Raw genomic sequence first — 26,041 nt, 5'->3', positions numbered from 1 at the left:
TCCCCACCTGAATGCTGTTGCCCATCCTGTTGATAGAGAGAGCCAAACTGATGGAGCTTGGGGCATTATCAAATAGATATTTGAAAATTAGACCTAAATGACAAAACGAGGGGAGTTTTAGATTTTGTATGCTGTATGTGGACATTGTTGTGTTTCATCTCTCTATTGAATATAGCTCCAGCTAAAGTAGTGATAAAAATTTCAAAGAAAAGGTATTTCTAATGCTCTTTTTCTTTAATCTAGGACCACTTGGATTTACATGGGTAAAACATTACTGCACTTATGAAAAAGGAACAAAGACGTTTACAATGTGTATAACTGAAACAAAATCTGGTGGAAAAGTGGTGAGTATTACACAATCTCTAAAATGGGCTTGTAACTTCCATTTTTTATATTAAACATTCAGGAAGGGTTAAAGAAAGATTTGATGAGAAAAGTTTAGGACTGTTTTCTTTTCATATATGAGCAGTGTATGTGATTTGTAGCATATTTAAATAGAATAGCCATTATTTAAATAAAATATTTCTTGTGTAACACATGTAAACTAAGTATATTCAGTTTCATCTGAAAACTTGCTCTCAGCACATTCAATCCCATCATCCAGTTCATTAGGGAAGGTCTTAAACAGCACTGTCACACTGTTTGCCCTGAAGGACTCCATTGGTGACTGGCTTCCAGCTGGGATTTGTGTGGCAGACTACAACCCTGTGAGCTCAGCAGTTCAGCCAATTTTCAGTCCACTTCATCAGTCTGTCTGTAAGGCTGTTACGGGAGACGGTGTTGAAAGCCTTCCCGAAATTAAGATATTTAACATCCATTGCTCTCCCTTCATGTACCAAGCCAGTCATCTCATCAGAGAAGACTGTCAGGCTGGTCAAGCATGATTTCCACTTTCTTGTGCTGTATGTATTTGGAAATGGCTTTAAGGAGGATTTACTGCATCAGCATGCCAGGGGTCAAGGTAAGGCTGACCAGTCTGGTGTCCTCCTTGCCCTTGTAAAAGAAAGGGGTGACATTAGGTTTTTTTTCCCAGTCTTCTGAAGTCCCACATCCTCCTATCTCCACAACTTTCTAATATTATTGATAGTGGCCTTGCACTGACATCTGGCAGAACTAGGAGACACCAGAGATAGAGAACCTTATCTATAATCTTTCAAAATCTATTCTGTGCATGTGAAAGTTGATACCAGTGTATGATGTTATTTCTAACATATCCCAGCAATCTTATTCTCACAAATATTTGTGTACTTTTTTTAAGGATTTTTACTGAATTTTGTGTTATACTGGAATAAAATCAGATAAGAGATATCTAACAAAAACTATTAAATATATTCCTACTTTATGTGTAGGTAAATTACTGTGAATGTTCCTAAATTATTTGAATCCTATCTTAATGCATGTTCCCTGGGACTGTTTGTGCAGTTAAATTCAAGGTGCAAAGTGTAGCTGTATCAACACACTGTGCTAATTTTGTATTTTGTGTTTGTGTTTTGAATTACAGAATGGCCTTGTCACCAGCCCACCAGAAATATTCAAACTAAAATCTTGCATCAGGAGAAAGACAGATTCAATTGACAAACGTTTTTGTTTCGATATTGAAGTGTTTGAGAGGTCTGTATTTTTTTCATTGTGTTAACAAAATGCATATAATTAAAAATAGAAGCATTTGCAAGCAGTATGCCATAGTTACTATTGTAATAGGCGTACATATTTCCCAGTAGGTTGCATCCCAATAATTCAGGCTTTTAAGACTTAAAATTAGTTGCTTAAATCTGTTATTCTAACAGAAAATTACATCTGTGTTGTCTTAAATACATTATGGTTGCATGCAGGCAGAGTATGGGTTCCTACAAAACCTATACTGCAGCTGACAACCCCCTTTTAGAAGTAGATCATAAATATTTCTTTAAATATTTATTAGCTGCATATTCAACCCCTCCTTCTTTCCAAAATAAAAGATAGCATGTTGCTTTTCAGTTATTAAATTACCTTCAGAATTTTTTTTTGTCACATATTACTGGATATTATAATTGCATAAAATTAATGGAAACAGCTTTTCTGTATTTGAAGTATATGTGCACAATACTTCCTAAAAGTGTTTTTTTTTAATCTAGATATAAAGTGAGAAAAATTGACCGAACCTATCCCTTAAAATACGATGAAACAGACTGACTTTTTTTTTGTCTAAGAAATATTTTATGACTGTTGCTTTCTTTTTAAATTCTATTCAGAAGTACCTGCTGTTTTACATAATTTTGAGGTTACTTTAGTACTTGTAAGTGTAATACATTACTCAAATTAGACTTTTGAGTGAGTTCTGGCTAAAGAAATAGACATTTGATGTGAACAAATGTTGACAGAATTTGGTCTATTGAAAGCTGCTTTCCAACTTCAATGTATAGCTTGACTTTGAAATTGGTAGCTTTTCTTTTAAGTAGAATAGCATTTATTATACAAATCTGTGGTACCACTGTAAAGGTTTCAAAATTGACTGTTGTCCTTTATCTGTAGGAGTTTTTGAAGTTCTCTTGAATAGTTTTGGGTACTTGTTAATTATTTTATTCCTCCTGTTCATCTTGATGCACTTTAGATGTGCACTGCCTGTAAGTTAAGGGCCTTCTGAAAACATGCCCAGAAGGTTGAAAAAAGCACAGAGTACAAAGTTACTTAATCACCATCATAAGGAGAAGCTTTCAGAGGCTGATGGAAAGTTGGCACTTGTAACTGATGGGAGATTCAACAGGGAAGTAGTAAATTCCTGTGTGTGTCAGCAGAGGAGATAAACCTTAACCAACAGAATACTGAGAAATATTAGCTGGGAATTCAAAAACAAGGGCAAAATCATTTCTCCCGGATGTTGTATTCTGAAATTTGGGTGTCTTCTAAGAAAGAGAAGATGTAATGGCAGTTATGTTGGTAATTAGCTAATATTTTCTGGCTTTTGGGACTATAATACCTGTATGTGTCTGCCAGACCTTACAAATACAAGATGGAAATACTCAGGATTAAAAAAGTAATGAACATGTTTAGATAATTATTAGCTGATTTTGAATTCAAGCCTGAAGATTCCTTTGTTTACATGGAGTTTAAAGAGATGTCAGCCATCATGCCAAATCCAGAGAACCTTTAAAAGTCATTGACATGAGTGAAAGATATGTTTACCTAGTAACATAAGGCCAGGACTTTTCGTCATGGAAGAGCTCATTTTACAGATGTGCAGCATAAATTCTGTTACGACCTTTTATGGACAACTCCTGTCTCCAGACTCTGTATCCCACAGAGTTAATTCTCTCCTTTTATTTGTCAGTATTTTTATGACAGCTTTGGAAAACCCATGCGTACTCATGGGCACTGCTCGTTTCACCAATATTAAGAGACCAATATTAACTGAAAGACACCCTTTCAGCTGTTAACAGGAACACACATCATGCACACTGCTAATTGCCCCTGCTCATTTAGAAGTTCTTTAGATGGTTTTCACACTTACATTCAGCTCCTATTGTAGCAGTTAGTCACCATCTTGCTTGTTTGGAGTTAGATAAGATTGTAGCATCATAAAACGTGTTTCACCTTGAGTGTTACTCTATTTTCTGAGTAGTCGCCAATTTTTTCAGCAACTAGAGCTAGTTTAAAATTATTGCAGTTCTTTCCTTTTTATTTTGTAGGGGCCTAGTATTTGGGCATTATAATATTTAGGAACTTGAATGTTAAAACAGCCTATGCAATCTTGACCAAAAGATTAAATCAGGAATGCCGAGCTGGAAGCAGGAGACCCTTAAGGCTTGAATTAAAATGACAAACTCATACACATTTCTCTTCATTCTGTACATGCTGATCAAGAGATTACAAGCATAAGTGCAATTTTCTAACTGAAATATTTAGCATTATTCACAATAGAAAGAAGAAGAATATCAGTTTCTATTTCTGAAAAAAAATTGAGAGGAAACTTCCTTGGCAAGAATCCGTATGTGGGTAGCAAAGTGGAATATTTTAATAGCTATAACCTTAACCTTTAATAAAATAGGAAAAAAATACTCGTGTTAATTTGGATCAACCTTATCTTTTTATACTTACAATAGTAGATATAAAACAATGCTCAGCATGGCATTTCTACACAAAATAGGCAATTTGATTACTGTTCAGAGTGACCTAATTACATTAATACTTTTGGCTTCTGAAAGCCATCAGAGGTGAACACATGAAACAAATAACTCATTCCAGTTGTTAACACATGCAAGCACACCTGCTGGCGCAGTAGAGGAGAACTAGTGTCTTGCTTTCAAGCTTTTCTGTGAAATCAAGTGCTGAAATGCTGGAGTAGTCTCTTGAGATCAGATTTAAGCACCAGGAAATTAATAAGGATGCTCTTGTGTGGGTGCAAAATATCTGTGTATAACGATAACTCATTTCAAGTAAATGACTTCTTTGTTTTGCTGCTGAAAATAGCAAATTGATAGATAGAAATTGACAGTTTGACAGTGTAATCTTACATTTTGCAAACAGCTTGCACATAGAGGAGTAACTATGTTGTCACAGATTTTGACATTTTATATGGATTTGTTTCATGCTGATCCGTATGCCAAATTATTTATGTGTTTTCCTATTCTCAGTAAATGATGTATCAAGGCTACTGGATTTTGAGTCTGTAAAGAGCTACTGTGGTAGCATATGCAGATTTCCTGCTTACCATCCTGTTGCAATAGGGTAATGGTAGAATCATTACGATTACTAAATTATTATTAGAGATTTTGCCATTCTTTTTTTTATATGTGACTATTCCTAAATAATTTTGGGGGAAAAGATTGGAGCAGACTCCAAGATGCCCTCATTGGTTCCCTTCATTTTTTTTTCCTATGCATTTGTCACACTTTTATCTTCAGAAAGAAAATATGCTACATTTTGAATCTCTATCACAGTAGGGATAAACCTGCAGAATGATCAGGTTTGGCGAATCTTCTTAAGAAAGAAAGGTCATTAGCCATGTTTTTTCCTGTATCTAGAATGCTTTAATCATAAATATTTTTCTACCTACTTTGGGTGTCTTAGATGTCAATTTTGGGATGTGTTGAGGTTTAGATTAAAAGTACTTGCTTCTCTTCCTTTACAATGAAAGCAGTAGAGATAACCAGCCCCGACAAAGGCACACTTGATCAGATTGAGCTGATGTAGCCTGTCCTTACGTTTTCCAGCCGAAGCATCTCCCCGCTGAAAAGCTGGTTGTGTCAGATCCTGTTTGCCTGCATGTAACTCATTGTGCAATATGGCAATGCCTAATACACTACAGAAGGCTGTAGTATTAGGGCTAGGTTTATAAAATTAAAGATTGCACTGCCAAACTCTCTACACACATGAAATCTTTTCTAAATTTAGCTTAGTGTGTTATGTCAGGAGTCAGCAATTAACTTTCACTTCTCTGTCTTTAATGTATTCACTTCACGTCATTGCACTTTTGGATTCCGACTTTGGATACTGTTTGAGGAAAATAAATTACTAATTTTAGTCTATGCATATATTTTTGATAGACCTGGAATCATCACGCTCCAAGCTTTTTCAGAATCCAACCGAAAACTTTGGCTTGAAGCTATGGATGGAAAGGAACCAGTAAGAATTTTTTTATTCTATTTTTTTCAGTTTTCTTACACATGTAAGTTAAAGCAAGAAGCTACCAGGCATTTCAGGTATAAAATCTTTTGCAGTTTAGTACAGTATAAGCAAATATAATTCTTCTGTTGTTCATAAGAATCAATGGCAAATATACAGTGAAGATCAGTACAAAATAGTGAAGCAGTTTGTTTTAACCTGTGTTAACATTGCTTTGTTTAAGATATTTAACATTTAACTAATCTAATAACATATTGTCTTACCAGATACATGATCCAGGTAAAATTTGTAAAATGTATGTATCATTTATGTACTGGTAAAAACAAACCATCTTTATGCAATGTCACATCATAATAATAACTGCCATCTTGAAAAGTACTGCAGAGAGCATAAAAATGTGTTGAAAGCTACTACGAAACAGGCTTATATGAGATTTCTTCCCACCATTAACCCGCTATTGAAAAAGTCACTGAACATGGTGATGCCAGACACGTATCCAAGGGAAAGAAAACAGTTGATTGATTTTATGAGATAAGTATTTTTGCAAGACTCCCATTTGACTGGAACAATGAAGAAATTGAGTCAATATTTGAATGGATATTTAACCCATTTGGAGTCTGCAGACTTTAGGTGCCTATAAATTTCATGCTATTAAATCCCTCATAAAACTGGAACTTCAAGGTCTGACTGGACTTTTGGGACACAATCTGTCCGTCTTTCTTTTCCCCAGAGGATCATCTCTTTTAAACTGCAAATACCACCAAAACAGTAACTTTTGCCTCCTCTGCCTGCTCAAAGTTTAACCCAGGGATGTCAGCTTGACGAGCGCCACTGGGAAAAGCTCAAGGAAAAGCGGAAGGCGGGGATGGCGCTGCCAGGAACTCTGCCCTCACGGGGTTAGAGAGGGGCCACAAACAGCTGCTTTCTTGGCATGTTAGAGGGCTGCTGCTGGGAGAAGGAGAGGATTAGTGAGAGGCAGCTCCAGGAAAGCTGCTGTCACCAGGAGAGTGGAGTTGGGGGAATGGTGGTCCACAGGAGGTCACAAAACCCAGAAGAGGTTCTCAGGTCTGGATTATGGGGAGAAAGTTGCAAGGTAGCCTCCTGTCAGAGGTGTGATTTCAATTTTTATCCTCTATTAAACTTTTTAACCACAACCTAGCAAAAAATGCAAGGATCAAGGCTTTCCAAAAGTGTCAAACTTAACAAAAAGTGTGTTGGAACTGGTTTAAGAACTATAAACAAATGTGGTGATAAAGACCTTAAAACTCAATCAGTGACCCATTATTTTCATTCCCCTTCCAGATTTACACACTGCCAGCCATCATTAGCAAGAAGGAAGAAAGTAAGCACTTCATTATGTTGAGATATGAAGTATTCTTAGATTTCTGTAATGTCCTGATCTCCAGGGTGTGCATGTGTCTGAGAGAGAAAGAGAAAAGGAGGGAGGGAGGGAAAGCGAGCACGTGTGCAAAATTTATTTGTTTGCATTTTCCTTTTATTGCTATGAAATACTGTTTGCTGGATTATATGAAAGCTCACCCTAAGGTCCAGATATGTGAGAACTGTGAGAAAACATTCAAATTTTGGATTACTATCAGACATAAATATGAAGAAAATGCATTTGGCTCCAAAACAACAGTATCATTAGCAAATCTCTGTGCAGATTTTATCTATAGTCTATATACGTAAATGTGAAGATATAACTGTGTATTGAAATAATATCCCTATAGGGATCACAGCTTTTGTTTATAAGTGCCTATGCACCTATTACTCATGTACTGAGTAATAAAATGAGTATGTATGAAGATACGGGTCTTCTACCTGTGCAGTGTAGAAATGCATTACATTTTAATGATGTTTTTGTATTCATATATGAACTTTAATATACGTGTGCATCAATGTATTTTCTAGAGATGTATAACAGTTCTGACAAGATAAAAATGAGTTGTTCTTTTCTTCTTTTTATAGTGTTCTTAAACGAAGCAGGTTTTAACTTTGTGAGGAAATGTATTCATGCTGTAGAAACAAGAGGTGTGTATTAAACTGCAAATTAATTATTGGATTCTTATGAGCACTTTTCTTAAATATTATTTTGATAAAGTCCATTTGTTTTACAACTGTTGGAAGTTGTCCATCACACCTTGTATTTGCATCTTAGAACCTGTTACAAGCTTCTACAATGCTTAACCTATTATTTAACCTATTTTGTAAACTTTATTTGTAATTTCATGCTGTTTAGACAGCTTAATACACAGTTGCACACATCTTTAGTCTATATTTTTAAATTATAGGCACTGAGTTATGCTTTCTAGTGAAATTGTAGGAGTTGGAAGTTCCTAACTTAGTTTTACAACATCACATCTAAAGACCAAAATGTCAAAAGCATCAACACTGTCTGCTGAAGTATTTGTGGCAGAACATAACTCCCAATATTTTATTCACTCATTTTCTATGTCATTTAGCCATTTTTTAATATTTAGTGATGAATATAATGAATTATATAGTGAATATATATAATTATATATTAAAAAATTATACTCGTCTGTTGATGGCTCACAATGAGCTTGGAATTATCCCCTTTGAAAGCAAGAGGTTCAGGCTATGTGGCCTTCCCTAAGCAAAGGGGCTCTGTAAGTGTCGATACCCTGGGCAGACAGGGTGCAAATCCCTCCTGATGGGAAAGCGGGAATCGCAGCGGGCAGCCCTGCGCCCAGCCGGAATCGAGGGGCTCAGGTGACAGCCCTAGGGAGCTTACTCGACCTTGCATTCTTCTGCACAAGGTGAGAAAGAAAACCTCAGGTAATTTAGCTGAGAGCAGACTTTGGAAAATTGTTTTCAAATGAAAAATGAGCAATTTTGAAATAGCAAGACCTGAAGTGGAGGCGTAAAAGGAGAATAAAATAAAAATTAATCAGAATTTCCTTTCTTCCTCACACAGTTTTAGAAACTGTTACACTGTTTCTAAAATGTCTTACAAATGATAAAATCATCATCCTTGGAATCCTGAAATACTGTATGTTGAATGTCACACTTTAAACTTTATCTGTTAGTTGTGTCTGTGATATTAAAGAATAAAAGAAGAAAAGGGAAAGAAACTTATGGGTAAATTTGGACTGTATTTATTTTGCTTGAGATCCAAGTGTGAAGTTATATGTCAAGCTACAGTGTTTGCAACAGCGAACCTTGTTTTGCACAATTGCTTTGATGCAATTATTATTTCTCCAAGAAATGCCAACCAGACCCGAATGGGAAGGATAATGACCTGATCAGATGTAGGTGCATACTAATTCCACTGAAGCTTGGCTAGGATAAACTCGTGAACATGTAACTTGTTTCAAAACTGTGTTGGGATCTTTCGCTTTTTCAGCCATCTTCCTCTGTTTGCTAATATGTCTCATTTCAATGCAAAAGTATTCTGTTAATTTAAAATTTTGACTTGGTAGTGTATGGTATTTTGTGGCATGGGTTCAGTGGAACGCATTTTTTAAGATACCAGCAGCAAACTCAGTGGGCTAAAGTAGCACTCAGGAATGTAAATTAACAATTTTCCGTAAATTAATTTAGAAATCAAAGGTTGGTCTTCAAGCTTGTTTTGGAAGCATACACCAAGGATACATCAGAGCGTATAACTTATTTATTATTATTTTATTTTCATTGTATTTGTTTTCCCATATAGGTATTACAATCCTGGGGCTGTACAGAATAGGTGGTGTAAACTCCAAAGTGCAAAAGCTCATGAATACCATATTTTGTAAGTATATGAAGTGAACCTTTGTCAGTAGTGTGCTGCCAGTATGTTATAATTCGTTTTGCTTTAACTGCTGTACTCAGAAGAGTGTGTATCATAATATTTACATTTTCATATGTGCAGTTAGTGACAATAAGCTGATTTTTCAGTCTTTTGAACAGTTACATGTAACTTGTTTCTTGTATGCATTATCACTTAATTTCAGCATGCTGTCATCAACATATATGAACAAATTACTGATAAAATGTGTTTATTCTTTTAGTTTAAAAGTTCTGTTTCTTGGCGTCTATTAGGCATTTTCCAGAGGTCTTTCAGAGCTTCATTCTGTTATACAGCTGTCTGTTTTGAAGACATAACTCAGCTTAAGCAGGTCATGCAGTACTAATATTTCACTTTTCATGCTAATTTGACTCTGTAATAGAGATACTAATTATCCAAAACATTTTCAACAGACATGGACTTAGCTCACACTTTGATTATGGTTCATATAGCTCAAGTTTATAGGTACTAAGTATTAGTTAATTTTACTAGTACTTAACAGATTAAAAGACTTAAAATTGATCAGATTGGCAGTTGATCTGGGCTGTGAAGTAGTCTCATGAAGTAAATGTCTAGTCTGTTAGCTTTTGTCGTGCTTCTTTTCTGATTACCATGTTAGTCCAACTGTAACACAATCGTAATTTAAATTTCTACCAGCCCCTAAATCTCCTCCTGATATGGATATTGATATGGAGCTTTGGGACAATAAAACAATAACAAGTGGACTAAAAAACTACCTCAGGTAAGTACAGTGCTGTGTACAGAGCTCAATATCCCTTCTTTTGGCCCATTGATCTCTGTTTAATTCTTTATTGCTTTTTTTTATATCCATTGGCATGATGATGATTGAGTATATTATAAACTTACACTGTCATTATTTCTAACAATAAATCTAATGTTTGTTGCACTCTTTCTGGCTTACTAAAATATTCATGCACTATATAGACCTAAAATTGGCAAGCATTTTACGTCAAATGTTTTCTTGAATTAAACTGTGTAGTATGTGATTCCATGGCATTATCATTGGAGTAAAAATATCTCTTTTTAATGTAAATATTTGTTTGTTATCCTATGATATTAATATCTTTAGATTCAGGAGAAAAGCAAATCTCCCATGTAAAACTGTCGTTTCCTTTTCAAATACCTGGTAATAAGAGACAAAATTTGCAAGAGTGGTGGTACTTCTGATATGCTTCTTTTTGCTTCTCAAGTTTTAAGGATTAAAAGAAACAAAAAGCATCAAATCCAGAGTGTGAGCATTCACACAAATCCAGTTTTTAGTCTGGAAAGTAGTGCTAGCATTTATAGTGGAAATGCTCTTATAAACTTAATTGAAAACATTGGCTTTGGTGGAAAAAAATGTAATTGATAGAATGTCTTCAGGAGTATTAACTTGACTATTGATGCTATACTTGTGAATTAAAGAAAAGAACTACTAGTAGGTGTGTTTTTGAGTAAAAGACAGGCTGCCTTTCAGAGGAGGATTCTACCAGAAGCACTCAGATTAGAATTTCAGTAGCAGGTTTCATAATGTATTTTCTTAGCCTGAGCTTCAAAGATTATTTCTGCAGCCAACTTTGCCATGTTCTACAGCAGAATTAGAATATCTCTGTTCAGTGCTATAGAAGGAAGAAGGTAGTGAGTGTATATACTGAATTGTATACTGCTTGTAATCAGTGAGTAGTGGGTTGGATTTGCTTGGACATACCAATATACGGCATGCAGCTATTAAAAGCTATCTTATTGACTCTAATAGCATATAGTAAAGTAATGCAGTAATGCATTTTCTAAAATTTCCGTTTTTTTTCACCACCAGGTGTCTTTCAGAACCATTGATGACTTTCAAGCTGCACAAAGATTTTATTGTTGCTGTTAGTAAGTAAAGAAATACATGCACTTTTGTGAAAGTTCCTAGACCTCACTTATTATTGAATGCCTGTCCCTGTTTTTCTCCCTGCTCTGCTATTCAGTGACCCACGCAAGGATCTCAGTACCTCCATTTCACTATGTATAACAAAACAATGTCACCTGAAAGCCCTCAAAACAGAGAAGTCACATTGCCTGAAGCTGCTTCGTGGTTTGTTCTCATAATTTTAGAATCACAAAGTGACAGAATGGTTGAGGTTGGAAGGGACCTCTAGAGATCATCTAGTCCAACCCCCCTGCTCCAGCAGGGACACCTAGAGCACGTGGCACAGGGTGGCAGCCAGGCAGGTTTGGAAGATCTCCAGAGAAGGAGACTCCACAACCTCTCTGGGCAGCCTGTTCCAGGGCTCTGTCACCCTCACAGTCAAGAAGTTCTTCCTCACATGGAGATGGAACTTCCTCTGTTTCAGTTTATACTCCTTACACCTTGTTGTGTCACTAGCCACCAGCAAGAAGAGTTTGGTCCCATCCTCTCTGCATTCTCCCCTTAGGTACTTGTACATGTTGATCAGATCTCCTCTCAATCTTCTCTTCTCCAGGCTAAACAGGCCCAGCTCTGTCTTCATATGATAGATGCTCCAGTCCCTTAATTATCTTCATGGCTCTCCGCTGGACCCTCTCTAGAGGGGGTCCCTCCCTCTTATACTGGATAGCCCAGAGCTTCTATGTGACTACCCTGTCCACAAAATTTGAATCTTGGTTGCTATACGAACCGATAATGCTAATATTGCGTTCATCCTTTTCGTCCAGGGACTTTTTTATTAACAGCTTGCTTTGAGAATTAGGAGGAATGATATTATTGCCTTTTCACAAAGGGAGAAAACAGTTACAGAGATAGTAAGACTATTTTTCTAATTACTCCTTCTAATTACTCCTAATTCTAATTACAACTTCTAATTACTAAGAATTTGAAAGTACTTCCACATTACCTCTTGCCTTGATAAGATTAAAAGATACTCAAAGAATTTTAAATATTTTAAATATCAAGAGGTAAAATCTTGGATTCCACTGAAGTGGCAAATGGAGTCATATTTGCCACTGATTTCAGTGGGCCCAGGTTAGCTTTTGGTAAGTTACTTGAAATACAAATACTAGAGTGTTCTTGTATTGAATTGTCCTAGACTTTTTAAAGGACAGTTTTGACTCATTGTCATGCATGTGTGTCTTACCATGCAGGCACTGATGCTGTTTGTAATCATACCTTAGCCCACATCTGAATTCATCAACAATATTTGCTTTTTGTTTCACAGAATCAGATGATCAGAACTACAGAGTTGAGGCAGTGCATGCACTTGTTCACAAGTTACCAGAGAAGAATAGAGAGATGCTGGACATCCTTATCAAGCACCTGGTCAAGTAATTCTTTGTGATTTTTTTCTCTTGACAGTAGTATTTTAGATTGTGATCCTTTTCGTTTTTAAAATGTCAGTATTGTCTAATCCATTCCTGGTGCTAGGAAGAAGCCATTTGAAATTATATTAATTTCTAAAATGCTTTTCACAATATAGTTAAAAAGTCCTGCATGTAGACTATAAAGAGTCATTTTTAATTCATTTTCCTAGTGCAAGAATTAGCTGCTGTTATAAATGAGAAACATCCAAAGGTACAGTACAAGAATATGTGAATCTGACTCAAGGTCCCATACTGTATCAGAACTCTACAGTAGACTAGTTTGATCTTATTTTTCTCTCTAGCAACTCTGAGATATCAGTATCATTTCAAAATACTGATTTGAAGTATTGTTATATTTATCATTGATACCCATATAAATGTCCAAGTCCTTTTTTGAATCTCCTCAGTTTTATCAGCTTCCCTGAGTCTTAATTAAATGTCATAAGAGAAAAGATGTTTTTATGTCTTTGAACTGATGATCTTTTATCTGAAGTGAATTACTCTTCCAAGACAGAAAAGACAAGTTTTGTTTTCCGCTGTCTGTAGCGCTCGCTGTTGTTATATAGTATTGCTGTATCATCACTGATCCTCTTTCTACAGCAAACAATATTCATTTGAGTTTTACTGAATCCTTTGTCATTTTCCATTGGCTTTTGATACACTTTTTTTAAATTAATATTACTCTTTCTGCTCTGGGCTCACTGGGGCCATGTGCTGTTTAGTACATGTTATCAATGGTCTTATAATGTGGTGAGGGGAACAGCAGTTGTTCAGATAAGGTCGGCATGATTGGCTTGTGTAAAAGATGCAGCAGAAGGGTCCGTCTCGTTTTCCCTCCCCTCACTGCATCTCAGCTATTTTGCCTTTTGGATCACAGCTTGAGCCATCGCAGTGTGCAGCGAGCTGCCTGCAGTGGAGCCTAATGCATTTGCTTCCTCCTGAGGGCTCTGGAAATGTCTTTGACAGGCAATTATTTAGCCCTAGTAAAGTATTTTTAGCGCTTTATGGCATTAGCCCCTGGAGAACTAACGTGCTCAGAGCTTCTGTGAATGCATCAAGTACAGAAACAGTCCAGGCCAAGCTAGCATTTCGTTAGGCATGGGGTGACCCAAAGGACCAGCAAAAAGCAAGTTTCTTAAGTTTCCTTATCCAAAAAGTAATTTATTAGCTAAAAGTATAATATTCACTCTTTTTAACTCTCTGAAATATAAAGTTTTTAATGATGAATCAATGGTTTTGTAAAAGCTGATAGTTTGGAGATCCAAAATTAAAGAAAAAAAAGACTTAATTGTGGGCAAAATGAATTGTAGGCAAATATTTGTTCTTTGACCTTCTGGCCTCTTTAGTCGTAATATTACACAGATACAGAGAAGAGCATGTCCATGGTGTCCACTACTGCTTTAACTGTTCTCTTTAACCATCCAAAAGGCACTTGGTTATGATTCTGACTTTATGCTATCAATTCTAAGGATATTGAATTCAAAATCAGTCGTGAGTGATTTTATGATATAGTGTAGTTATATATAATCAACATGGATTAATAATAATAGTAATCAATAAAGAAAGTGAATAATAAATTGTATTAGTGTAGAGGCTTTTCAAAGTACAAATGACAAAGAGCTTAATTTTCTGCAAATGGGGAATCCCACTTCAAAATGTACATCCTTTCCCTGTATTTCCTTTTGGTTATTCAGTTCCTGCATGTGACCTCTTGTATCTGGATGAAAACACTATTCTTATTTTATACACCATAATTAGAGGTATAATATTATTTTTTCTTTGTATGGGCCTTAAGGTCTTTAGGTCTTTAGGTCTGTGACTACCTTGTCTTTAGTGTCTCTGCAAAATTATATATGATTTAGATTATATGTGATTTGCATTATTCTGTTGAAAAAGGAGGAAGAGGACAGGGGAAGCAAAGCCTGAAAAGCATCCTGTAGAGAGACCATACTGTAATGTATTTATTATACTTATGATGGTAATAAATCAGTTAACAGATAGATAACATTTGAAATCTGGTGTTATTTTAAGATAGATAAAAAGAGATACTTCATTTTTTAAAAAACCTTCATAATCAAATTATGTATTTGTCTCCTTTAAAGAATAAATTCTTCTTTGGAGTGTTATAATAGCACAGTACCTTTATCAGTTACATGGTCAGAAATCTGCAAACTGACAGTATCAAAAATGCATTTTCACTGGAGATACTGCAAAGAAAAATGTTGAGGAGAAAGCAATTGCACCTTAATGGATGCCTTAGAGCTACCTGAAATGCATGATTGCCTTGGCCAGAGTCTGTTCAGTAGCTGAGCAACAGTAGGACTAGGTCAGATGAAATTGCTTATCAAAAAGATCCATTTACAGGCCTGGCTTTTCTTCCCTTTTGCAGGAAATTGAGCCTTTGAGATGCTTTGCAGAAAGTCCTTTCTGGTCACAATTTTATTAAATTCACTGTTCCTTTTATTAACCAACCTGCCAAATTTGTCACCAAGGAAACCCAAACATATTACAAATACTACTTTCCGTCTTATGCTGTAAGACAATAGTGATTGTGTAAAATGTTTGTGTAAAGGACCTTAGCAGTTATTGTGCAGCACAGAGCAGAAGAACATTGTGCAGACAGGTATTTGTTAGTTTTTTCTAGCATAGTAATTCAAAATTCCCTTTTCATTAAAATACAGATGAAATTTCCAAATACTTCTTGTTCTCCTAAACCAAACATAAACTTTGTTACAGTGAAAATTAAACTAATTGGCTAAAAATATGCTTTAGAAAGTTAGCAATTTTCATTATTTGACTTCCAAAAAAAAAAAAAGACTCCCAGTACATTCACGAAAGTAAAGTTTCTGAGGTGTTTTTAGCATTAACTAAATGAACTAAATAGGAAATACATAAGGAGATTGTCATTTATTTTCATGTAGTTTATAAATAATAATATTGAATATAAATGGCATTCCCTATATTTGAGGAGAGGGAAATATTTGCTTCATTAGTGAAGTAATTCTACTGTAAAATAGCTACCTGAGAATTTTTTTGGAAGGAACACGTAGCAGATTTCTCCATAACCCTGATTAATGTAGATTGTCAGAGAAAAACAGAAAACTAGAATTTGTGCCTGCCTTCTAGTCTTTTTAACTAAGTTTTACTGTTTCTTCATTTTAAAAACTACAGGAATTATTTTAGTTATATAGGAAATTGATAAAATTGTATTTTGTCAGCTTGACAGTGATGGCAGTGAGGGGAAGAAAGGAAACCATGAATGAATGCCTTGATAAGTCATACTGATTCACAGAAGTTATGAACAGTTTATGGTTATAAAAGGCAGTTACCAAAAATGTACTTGCTATGGTATTGTTCAAACATGAAGGCATAGGAATGATTATTCTCTGACCAGAATCACTGGCAGTTATTTTGAAGTTTTCTTTAAAGGGGAGTCATGAACCTGAGATTTGATTACAGTAGTTGTCTAACAGTTTTCTGCTTGTTGGAATGCGAGGTCAGCATGATTGTTTAACTGCATATCACTTTTGTTCACTTAAAGGGTATCATTACACAGTCAGCAAAATCTTATGACTGTATCCAACCTTGGGGTTATCTTCGGACCAACTCTGATGAGAGCCCAAGAAGAAACCGTGGCTGCTATGATGAACATTAAATTTCAGAATATCGTCGTTGAAATTCTGATAGAGCATTATGAAAAGGTAGACTGACATTATCTGAATGCTTTGTGATAAAGATGAAACTGGTATCTTGTTTTCGTTACCATCATTCAATTCTTAAGAATAAGGAATTTGGCATTTATAGAAGCATATGATAGAAAGAATACCTTCTACCCACATGTTGCTATGGATCTGTATTCCTAGCAAGTCTTTTGTGGCTATGCAAGTAACAGATCCAAGGCATAATCTCTCCTGTTATGAAGGAGCTGGTCTGAATCAACTAAAGAATTTTAAAGCTTGAAGCCTTCTTCTCATAGCTGAAAGCGAGGTGAGAAAATAGGATATGATAACTTTGCTTCCAGCTCTTCTGTCTATCTCTTGCTATTAGTGTACCAACATCCACTCTGTGTAATGCCTGGGTTCTCCTCTGAGTGCACTTGTGCCTCAGGTCAGAATCTTTCTGGCCACCACTGTCTTTGGGGATATACCAGCTGCACAGTGGAGATCCTGCTCCACCTAACATCAGGAAACCCAACCACCCTTCAGTTCTTCTTTCCACAAATGGCCTCAGTGTGAATCCCCAGCAGAATCCCCAGATTGTATACACTGTGTCATTTTCATTTGTGAAAGCTGTCAAAAAGACAGAAGAAAAAAGTTTTACAGATGAGGTTTTATCCCTAGCTGCAAGTTTTAAATCCATTATGAATACTTGGAAACATATGATCTTCTCTAGGTGCCTCTTTTGCTTTGAAGAAAGGCCTATCTGTGGCTACCTTATTTATTTTGTTTTCTCCAGAGAGACCAGTTACAGAGAGGTTACACCTCAAACTCATCTTTCTGGAACATTGAATTAAGGCCTTTTCAGGGCTTGAGATAACAAATCCCTGAATGAATAAACAATTTCAGTCAGTATCATTGCAGGTATCAGCTTGACTGTGATTTCCTCAGTTCATTATTTACTTATTTATTTTAAAGGAGATAATTTGACTACAGTACAGTCAAGATCTCCTTTACTTGGTCACTAACAGGATAAAGATATTTTCTTGATATAGATCATCTCATGAAGATCAAAGCAAAATGTGTTTTCCTTCTATTTCGTGTTACTCATCTGAAAGGCCAATATCAGGTTCCTCTGCACTGTTTGGTCAGTAAGTACCTACAGTACTGTTTGATATCAGCAGTTTTATTTCATATGGACTTCTCAAAATTGGTACAATTTCTCCATGCCTGTAACTCCAAAACATATGCATAACATATTTCCAAAACTCAGTTTCCCCCTCTGAACCTTACAAGCTCATTTAATACCAAGACCACAGCCAAAAACACCATTACCGAACTTCTCTGCCTCCAGACATGTTTTTGCTTTGGTGTGCTACTCACTAATTCCTAATACGGTATTACTGTGCCTCAAGAGTATCTCAAGACCTCCATTAAAATTCCTTTTGTGATATGTGCCACTATCTCAGCATTCATTTCCAATGTAGCATAGAGCAAAAAAACAACTTAGAAAGGAATGTGTGGAAGTACCTCCATGGTTTATGGCATTTTTTACTCCCCACCTTTTTTTTTCTTTTTTTTTATTATGCAGATATTTCACAGTGCACCAGACCCTAATATTCCTCTTCCCCAACCACAGTCCCGCTCAGGTTCAAGAAGGACAAGAGCAATTTGTCTCTCCACAGGTTCACGTAAGCCTAAAGGAAGATACACACCTTGTCTGGCAGATCCTGATAGTAAGTTTGCCTTTGCTATTGGCTGGTTGTCTTTCACATCATGTCCTCTCTTTTCATTTTTTTCTGGTTAAGACCCAATAAGTATTGTATCGCGCGCATGAAACTGTGGTCTTTCATTCAAAGTTGCCAAAACAACTGAAACTTTACTGGGATCAAAGCAACTGTAAACCTAATATTTTTGTGAGAACCAGTATACTCGTCATATGGTTTAATGTAAAACAGCAGGAAGTTATGTTTGCAGTTGACTACTGATGAGAAAACTTACTCCTTTTCATGTAAATGTGACTATAAAAAAAGCTGAACTTCACACACTTTCACTCAGTGGGCCATCACATTTACTCTTTAGCCTTACCATTAGCAAATATTAAATTATTAACAGTTTCACTGCTGTAATACCATTCCAAATGAAGTTCTATTTTCCCCAGTTCCTCAAGGTGATTTACATGAAGTTGCTACAGCAGATTAATGCATTGTCCTCAGGCATACGTTACATATTCTGTCAGCAGGAGTTTAAATACTAAATGAGGTCAATAGCTGCCTATATATCAGTTGTCAATGTGAATAGCACTGGATCCTTAAAGTGAGAAGCTATAAGGAATTATCAGCTAAAACTCACCAATGGAGAAACTGTGCTCCAAACTCAGTTTTTCTCCAAGCTTCTGGAAAAAGTCTTTTAAAAAACAAAGGTATGACCCATTGGACTTCAGTCACAATTTTATTAATTTTGTTTTCAAGATAATTCAACTCTTTCTATGTTCATGCCAGTTTTTCTTAGTTTTGATGAATGTTCCTACCTTTATGTTGTCAGCAGATTTCTTTAGTACATTCCCACTTTCTGTTCAAAATATTAATGAAAGTATTAGATAAGTATGAAGGTTCCTGGATAGGAAAGTGAATTTCTCTAATTTCATCAAATGTTTGATGTTGTCAAGAATGTTAAGTTTGTAAATAAAGGAATAAAGAGTTGTCCTTTATTTGTGGGATAGGTATTTCTTTAAAGATATGATGAATCAGGAAATTGGATATCTATATGGTTTATGTTCATAAGTCTATAATAGGCTTATGAGCTAGTCTTCTGGAAACTGCAGAGATCCTAGGAACTTGATAATGGAAGTAAAAACAACTTACTCCTGCCAACCATACAGTCACACATGTTGGAGCATACACATGGCAAGTACCACACACACTGTAGTACTTTCATGGAATTTCAGCAAGTTGCTCCTCAAAGTCATCGCAGCATTCCAACTGTTTAATTTCCTGAGGTTATCTATACTGCAGGCAGTTTTTTCTTTCAAAATGCAGATAGTTGTGTCTGTAGCTGATTTTGAACTCATTATGTTCGTCTGGTCTAGAGAAATGTCGCCTTTCTGGTTAAAGACAGGAATATGTGTGAAACTTAGAGTAACCAGATAGCAGATTGACGAATTCGATGATACAAGTAAGACGCAAGGGCTATGAAGTGGTATAAGAAAAATACACATTTTTAACACATTAGAGGGCTATGAAGTTGTATAAGAAAAATACACATTTTTAACACATTAGAGGTAATTACCTTCCTGTTTCTCCTTCTTTCTTCTCCCCTCACTCATCCTCAGGTGACTCCTACAGCAGTAGCCCAGATAGCACCCCCATGGGCAGCGTCGAGTCTCTCTCTTCTCACTCTTCAGAACAGAACAGCACCAGCAAGGGTGCACCCTCGCAGCCCAGGGAGAAATCGGGAGGGATCCCATGGATTGCTTCTCCCCCCTCTTCTAACGGCCAGAAGAGTTCAAGCCTCTGGACTACAAGTCCAGAGTCTTCATCCAAGGAGGATGCAACAAAAACAGATGTGGAGTCAGACTGCCAAAGCATAGCTTCTGTTACTGGGCCTGAGAGTGCCTCTTCACCGACAGATCTGGCCAAAAAGGGTTCTTACGGTCTGTCTGGCCTGAAAAGATCATCAGCTTCTTCCCTCAGATCAATTCCATCGGCTGAAGGTAATTTCCAAGATTATTTAGGACATCAGTGAATTTGCTCTGAAGTAACAGAAAATAAAACGTGCATCTAATGATACAGCTAAAGGTGCAGCTAATGATACTCATTAATTTTGTTGGTTTAATTGTTAATGTCCTGGTGTGTTTTTTCACTTTTCAGACTGCTTCTGACGTGTTTTCATTGCCTATTATCTATACAGTTCACACAGCTTAAAATATATCAGTATTTCTCAGAATTTACAATACTCTTTGTCCTGCCATGCCTCATCTAGGCTCCTCACTTAAGAGAGTGCCCCCTTAAAAGTCGGTAACCAGGGGCTATCACTGTGTCAAATGAATCCTTGCAGTGTGATCAGTGCTAATGAAAGCTGACAATTAAATTTTAAAAACCTCTCTTGCACAACCACATTTCTTAAATTGACTGAAATAGTGTTTGGGGAATAAATCTTTTAGATAGGGACTTTACAGACAATGACTTTGGACAGATGGTCCAAAAGGGTAAGCCCTGGCGTGATGTTTATGTCTGTAATGTTGCTTATGGAGTGGCTGCTTCATTCTGCCCTACCTGCTCCTTTTGGTATGCCATAGAGAAACCTAAGTTACCTTGAACATGAGACATATATCAGAATTCACCTGTACATGGACCTATACAAAAGAACAAACATAAGTTGAAAGGGGAAATATGTGGATGCTGCTCTAAAGCCCAACTTTAGGAATCCAATTTCATGCCAGAGTTAGGACTCTGTTACAGAATCACAGAATGGTTGAGGTTGGAAGGGACCTCTAGAGATCATCTAGTCCAACCCCCCTGCTCTAGCAGGGACACCTAGAGCACGTGGCACAGGGTGGCATCCAGGCAAGTTTGGAAGATCTCCAGAGAAGGAGACTCCACAGCCTCTCTGGGCAGCCTGTTCCAGGGCTCTGTCACCCTCACAGGAAAGAAGTGCTTCCTCACATGGAGATGGAACTTCCTGTGTTTCAACTTACACACATTACTCCTCGTCCTGTCACCAGCCACCACGGAGAAGAGCCTGGCCCCATTCTCCCTACAATCACCTCTTAGATACTTGAACATGTTAATCAAATCTCCTCTCAGCCTTCTTTTCTCCAGACGAAACAGGCCCAGCTCGCTTAGTCTTTCCTCTTATGACAAATGCTCCAGTCCCTTAATCATCTTCATGGCTCTCTGCTGGACCCTCTCTAGAAGCTCAATGTCCTTCTTGTCCTGGGGAGCCCAGAACTGCACCCAATACTCCAGGGGCAGCTTCACCAGAGCTGAGTAGAGGGGCAGGATCCCCTCCCTCCACCTGCTGGCAACGCTCCTCCTGATGCAGCCAGGATCCCATTGGCCTTCTTGGCCACGAGGGCACATTGCTGCCTCATGGTTAACTTCTTGTCAACCAGGACTCCCAAATCCCTCTCCAGGTTGCTGCTTTTCAGCAGATCAACCCCTAATCTGTCCTGGTGCCTGGGGTTATTCCTCCCCAGGTCCAGGACCCTACACTTGTTCTTGTTGAACCTCATGAGGTTCCTCTCTGCCCAACTCTCCATCCTATCTATGTCCCTCTGTATGGCAGCACAGCCCTCGGGAGTGTCGGCCACTCCTCCCAGTTTGGTGTCACCTGCGATTCTTTCTATTTAGTCAAAAAAAAGGCTGCTTCAAAGAACATCCTCAGAGGACCTAAGCTCTGCTCTAAATAATCCTGTGGAGAGAGTCCTTGCAAGAAAGGGAGGGTTAAAAGTTTGTCATCTTAACTTAGACACTTCTACTAAATGCTGTAATTTGGCTTCAAATCCGATGAACACAGGAGAGGCAAATATAAAACATAAGGCTATATGCCATGCACTGGAAGCTTAAGAAAGTTCTCCCCCTTCAAAGGATACAAGATTTTTCCTAATACTACCTGATATGAGTTACTGTTAATTAGTAACAGTATTAATAACACCATTAATAATAAAGGTATTGTATTTGTATCTGTTTATATTGTAGCAGCCTTTAAAGTATAGTAACACTTTAAAGCATCTTTTGTTTCAGGGAATAAACAAACACAGAAGTAGACACAGTTCTTGTCTTGCAGACTGTATAGGCAAACAAGGCAGTAGTCCACAGGTAGGTCAGTCTAAAAGACTCATCAGACCATGTCTTTCAGACTAGCTGAGGTGCAAGTTCTGTGTGTGAGCTTAGAATGACAGACAGAGAGGTTGAGGTTAGAAGGGACCTCTAGAGATCATCTAGTCCAACCACCCTGCACATGCAGGAACACCTAGAGCATGTGGCACAGGGTGGCCTCCAGGCAGGAAGATAACTACTGCTCATCTAAATGCATTAATTCTGTTGCACAAGAAAATATCTTTGTTTCAAGAATATTTTTGTTGCAATACAGGCTGTGCAGCTTTAGATTGGTTTTGTCAGGTTGTTTTACTCAATCTGTAATCATCAATTTGCGAGATATTTAAAAATTGCACAAAGCTTCTGTAAATATCGAATCTTAATTGTCTGATGCCATAGCTGCTTTGAGCAGGATGTTGGGCTGCATGACTTCCTGAAGTTCCTTCCAAAATGAATTTTTCTACAGTTCTGTGAAATATGTTAATAAATATTGGGGAGGGGTGTCAACTTTTAATTAACGTACTGTATAGCCATATAAGTGCAATTTTTAAGTGTCATTTTTACCCTTCACGGTCATAATGTCATTTCTTCATTCTTGCTGCTGGTCCTTTTCTCCTGGCTTTCTGCCTGAAAGACTGTTTCTTCTCTCTTTTACTAAGTACTTTCTCTACCTATTTTGCTTCTTTAAAAAGAAAGAATTTTATTATGCATGTTGCACATGTTATGGCACAGCTTCAAATTAGCTTTAGTATTCCATACAAATTTGATTCCTTTCTTCAGGTAACAAAAGCTGCAGTGGATCTATACAGAGCTTATCTTCCATAGAAACCAAAGATATACCAAAGGCTTCACCAAACCCTGATTTGCCACCAAAAACGTGCAGGAGATTAAGATTAGATACTGCATCAAGTAATGGCTATCAAAGACCAGGATCTGTGTAAGTAATTAAGACCCTGTGAAGACTTGAGTTGTTATAGTACTATTACCCACTCAAAAGTGATCCCAAAAAGCTGAATAGATGATTTAAAAAAACATAGATTTGAATGTTTCTGTATTTGTGAATATTTATCTACAACTATTAAAATTTTAAACTGAACAAAGAAGGTATGACCCAAGGGGTCTATGCAGAAGAGGTTACAATTTAACTTAGCTGAGATTTGGGTCAACAATGTTTCTTAGTGCTCTTAGGGCAGGCCTAAAAGTCAAGAGATCTTTGCTCTAATCCTGACTGTAACCTTGACTTTCACTGTCCCCATGAACAAGTGATTTCCAGAACTGCAGATTGCCAAAAAGTTCTCTAAATATTTTAGGACTCCGTTCAGCCTGTCCACCTGTGAACTAGAAGGGAGCACTATAGCCATTTCAGAGGTTTCTATATCTTAAACAGAAAAACCTACATAGCTCAGAGTACCAGCTGTCAGTGGCAGGCTGTCAGGAAAAGCATTTCCAGGATGTCTGTTGGCCATCTATTATATAATTTTAAATACAGGCTGATTTTTTTTTCTATATGTTACTTTTAATGGTTGTATGATTTCTGGCTCAGCCAAATATCTAGACCACGGTGGCCTAAATTAAGGTATACCCTTAAGAATTGTGCTGAACGGGGACTTTAGCTTAGCTTTTGAGTTTCCTCTGTTTGTCTACTGAATATTTAAAGCAATTAAAAATAAATAAAAGGTTCCATGTCTTTAGATGTTTAAAACTGAAATTAGTCTGTGTGTTTAATTAATGGGCTAAGTTTAAAGCAGGATGCTGCTTTACTTTATTTTCAGAGTGGCTGCAAGAGCCCAGTTGTTTGAAAGTGCTGGTTCATTTAAACAAGTTTCTTCAGGACGGTAAGTGCTTCCTAGTTTAGCAACATGGAAAAAGTTTTGTGCTTTTTGGCTTCAAAGATTGAAATAGAGGCATTAGAGCTTTCTTCAATGTCTTTTAGACAGTGTCATGTGGCTTGCACTTTTCTTTGTGGTTTACTAAACTCAGCTTTTTCATAGAAAACAACCTAATGGAGAATAACAGCCTGCCTGGCTATTCTGTCTGCTGTGGGCACTGCAGTAAGAGATTCTCAGACAAGTGGTCTGTTTAAGGACATGACTACAGGAGTAAATTAATGTGGTTTAAATTAGGGTGAGGGTGCTTTATTCATTCTACAGAGTTGTTTGTCCATTCAATAGAGTGGTGGAAGTGCTGTCAATCTAAGTAATAGTTCATGGTAATTTGCTCATATAGTCAAGTCCTGAATAGTAGAATTAACTTAATCAGGATTCTCATCCTTCTGACTGCATGTTCTGTGTCTCAGTCTGGAGAAACTGTTACTCTTTCTTCCTGATGATCTGTATTTTTTTCATTCTTACTAAGCATTATTTACATTTTTATTTACAGTTGTACATATTTATTGGGTGAATTTGATTCGTTCTTACATGGCATTAAGTTAGAAAGCTTTCACAAGTGTTCATCTAGAAAGCAATATACTCCACATTTTAGTAACCTGTCTACCATTAGTAGACTAAGACAATTTAGGTGGGAGTGGTAAAAAGACTTTCTCTTTTACTGTCCCTGCACTTAATACTCTCTGAGTCAGATCATATGCTTGTTTTTGTCTGACATTTGGACTCACTGAAACCCTGATCTTAATGAAACTGTTAAGCAACAGAAAAATAACCATGTGATCCATACGGATATAATCCACAAACTGAAAAGTAGTAATTGGAAGTAACACAGCTGTAATAGATGTTGCCAACGTGTGGTGGGGGAATACGGCAGATCTAGCAGAGATGAGAAAGACAAAGCTGACCTGCAAGGGCCCACTGATTTCGTGCAACAGAAGCCGTTTGCAGGAATCAAGACTTTTCTAGTTTTATCTTGTACATGTAAGAGGACCAAAAAAGAGAGAAGGCAGGGGAGAGAAAGGGAGTAAAAAGAGCATGGCAGTAATTTAAGGAACAAAAGTATAGATAAAGAGACTGGCATGTTCTTAAGCCAGTGACCTAAGGCAAGAGCAGTGATTGCTCTCCCAGTCCTGCATCATCTACCGCTGTTCTTTTTCCTATTTTGTATTACTCCCTTCTTGTAAACTCTCTTGTGTTGTTCCTCAGGACCTGTCCCATCTGTATCTGTATATAGAGAGCATGTAAGAAGCAAAATCTGACAAAGGAAAAATGTAGCAGTTTGATAATGGATGTGGAGAGCAGGTAACAAAGCAGGAAAGGCTGAAAGGCTTAATAGCTCTTCTGCTTCAGTCCTTCTAAGAAAGCAGAAGAGCAACAATAACAAGGAGAATGGAAAATGAGAGGTCAGCAAGCAAATGGGGAGGAAATAAGAAGTAGCTCCACTGCTCCTGTAATACTGCTCCAGCTTTTATTTGCCTTTCATGTATGCTATGAACATGAAGGCTGCATTAAGTACTTAGGATAGTCTTCCTTGTTTACAGTGTGTTGAAATCATGAAATTACATATGATATCATACTTATAGTTATTATGAGTTACATATTAATATCACCCGGTAGAGAGGCTTATGGATTCACGTATGGATGGATGTATATATTGCCTGAAACAGTATTTGTGGTCCAGTTCCTGGATCAAAAGTACCTGTCCAGTTTTGCAGTACTAGCCTTACATTGCCTTATGCATTCTAGCAGATGCTCTACCAGCACAGTGATCTGCACAAACTTGATTCTTTCCTGCAGCCTTTACATCTCTTCTTTCAGACTTTGTATAATGTGCCATCTCTACTCTGAAAATTCTCTTTTTTTTAAACATGTTTCTGTCTGTGCTGTGCCAGTTATTTGACCTGAATGTTTTCTCACTTTGTATACATAAGTGTGGTTCCACAGTGAAAACAGTTTGAATAGATTTCTTTTGTT

The 26,041-nt window shown here is 37.0% G+C and overlaps 1 protein-coding gene across 1 annotated transcript in view; it reads left to right on the top strand.

The window, feature by feature from the left end:
• The window catches only part of ARHGAP42 (Rho GTPase activating protein 42), a 139,883-nt gene that overhangs the window by 107,382 nt on the left and 6,460 nt on the right, over positions 1-26,041 (top strand). The window contains exons 9-22 of the mRNA XM_088522332.1: positions 244-344; positions 1,502-1,611; positions 5,523-5,601; positions 6,904-6,943; positions 7,570-7,632; positions 9,278-9,352; positions 10,046-10,130; positions 11,205-11,263; positions 12,565-12,670; positions 16,248-16,407; positions 17,954-18,098; positions 19,694-20,074; positions 22,962-23,118; positions 23,954-24,016. Of these exons, the coding sequence (XP_088378458.1) occupies positions 244-344; positions 1,502-1,611; positions 5,523-5,601; positions 6,904-6,943; positions 7,570-7,632; positions 9,278-9,352; positions 10,046-10,130; positions 11,205-11,263; positions 12,565-12,670; positions 16,248-16,407; positions 17,954-18,098; positions 19,694-20,074; positions 22,962-23,118; positions 23,954-24,016 (1,624 nt within the window). The remainder of the gene's footprint in view (positions 1-243; positions 345-1,501; positions 1,612-5,522; positions 5,602-6,903; positions 6,944-7,569; positions 7,633-9,277; positions 9,353-10,045; positions 10,131-11,204; positions 11,264-12,564; positions 12,671-16,247; positions 16,408-17,953; positions 18,099-19,693; positions 20,075-22,961; positions 23,119-23,953; positions 24,017-26,041) is intronic.

Source organism: Tinamus guttatus, unplaced genomic scaffold (genome assembly GCF_059628265.1).
Source record: "Tinamus guttatus ecotype Peru unplaced genomic scaffold, ASM5962826v1 Tinamus_guttatus_pri_ptg000150l, whole genome shotgun sequence".
In the NCBI taxonomy this organism is placed as follows: domain Eukaryota; kingdom Metazoa; phylum Chordata; class Aves; order Tinamiformes; family Tinamidae; genus Tinamus; species Tinamus guttatus.
The sequence above is the reverse complement of the archived record's forward strand: the minus strand, read 5'-3'. Positions and strand labels throughout refer to the sequence as shown.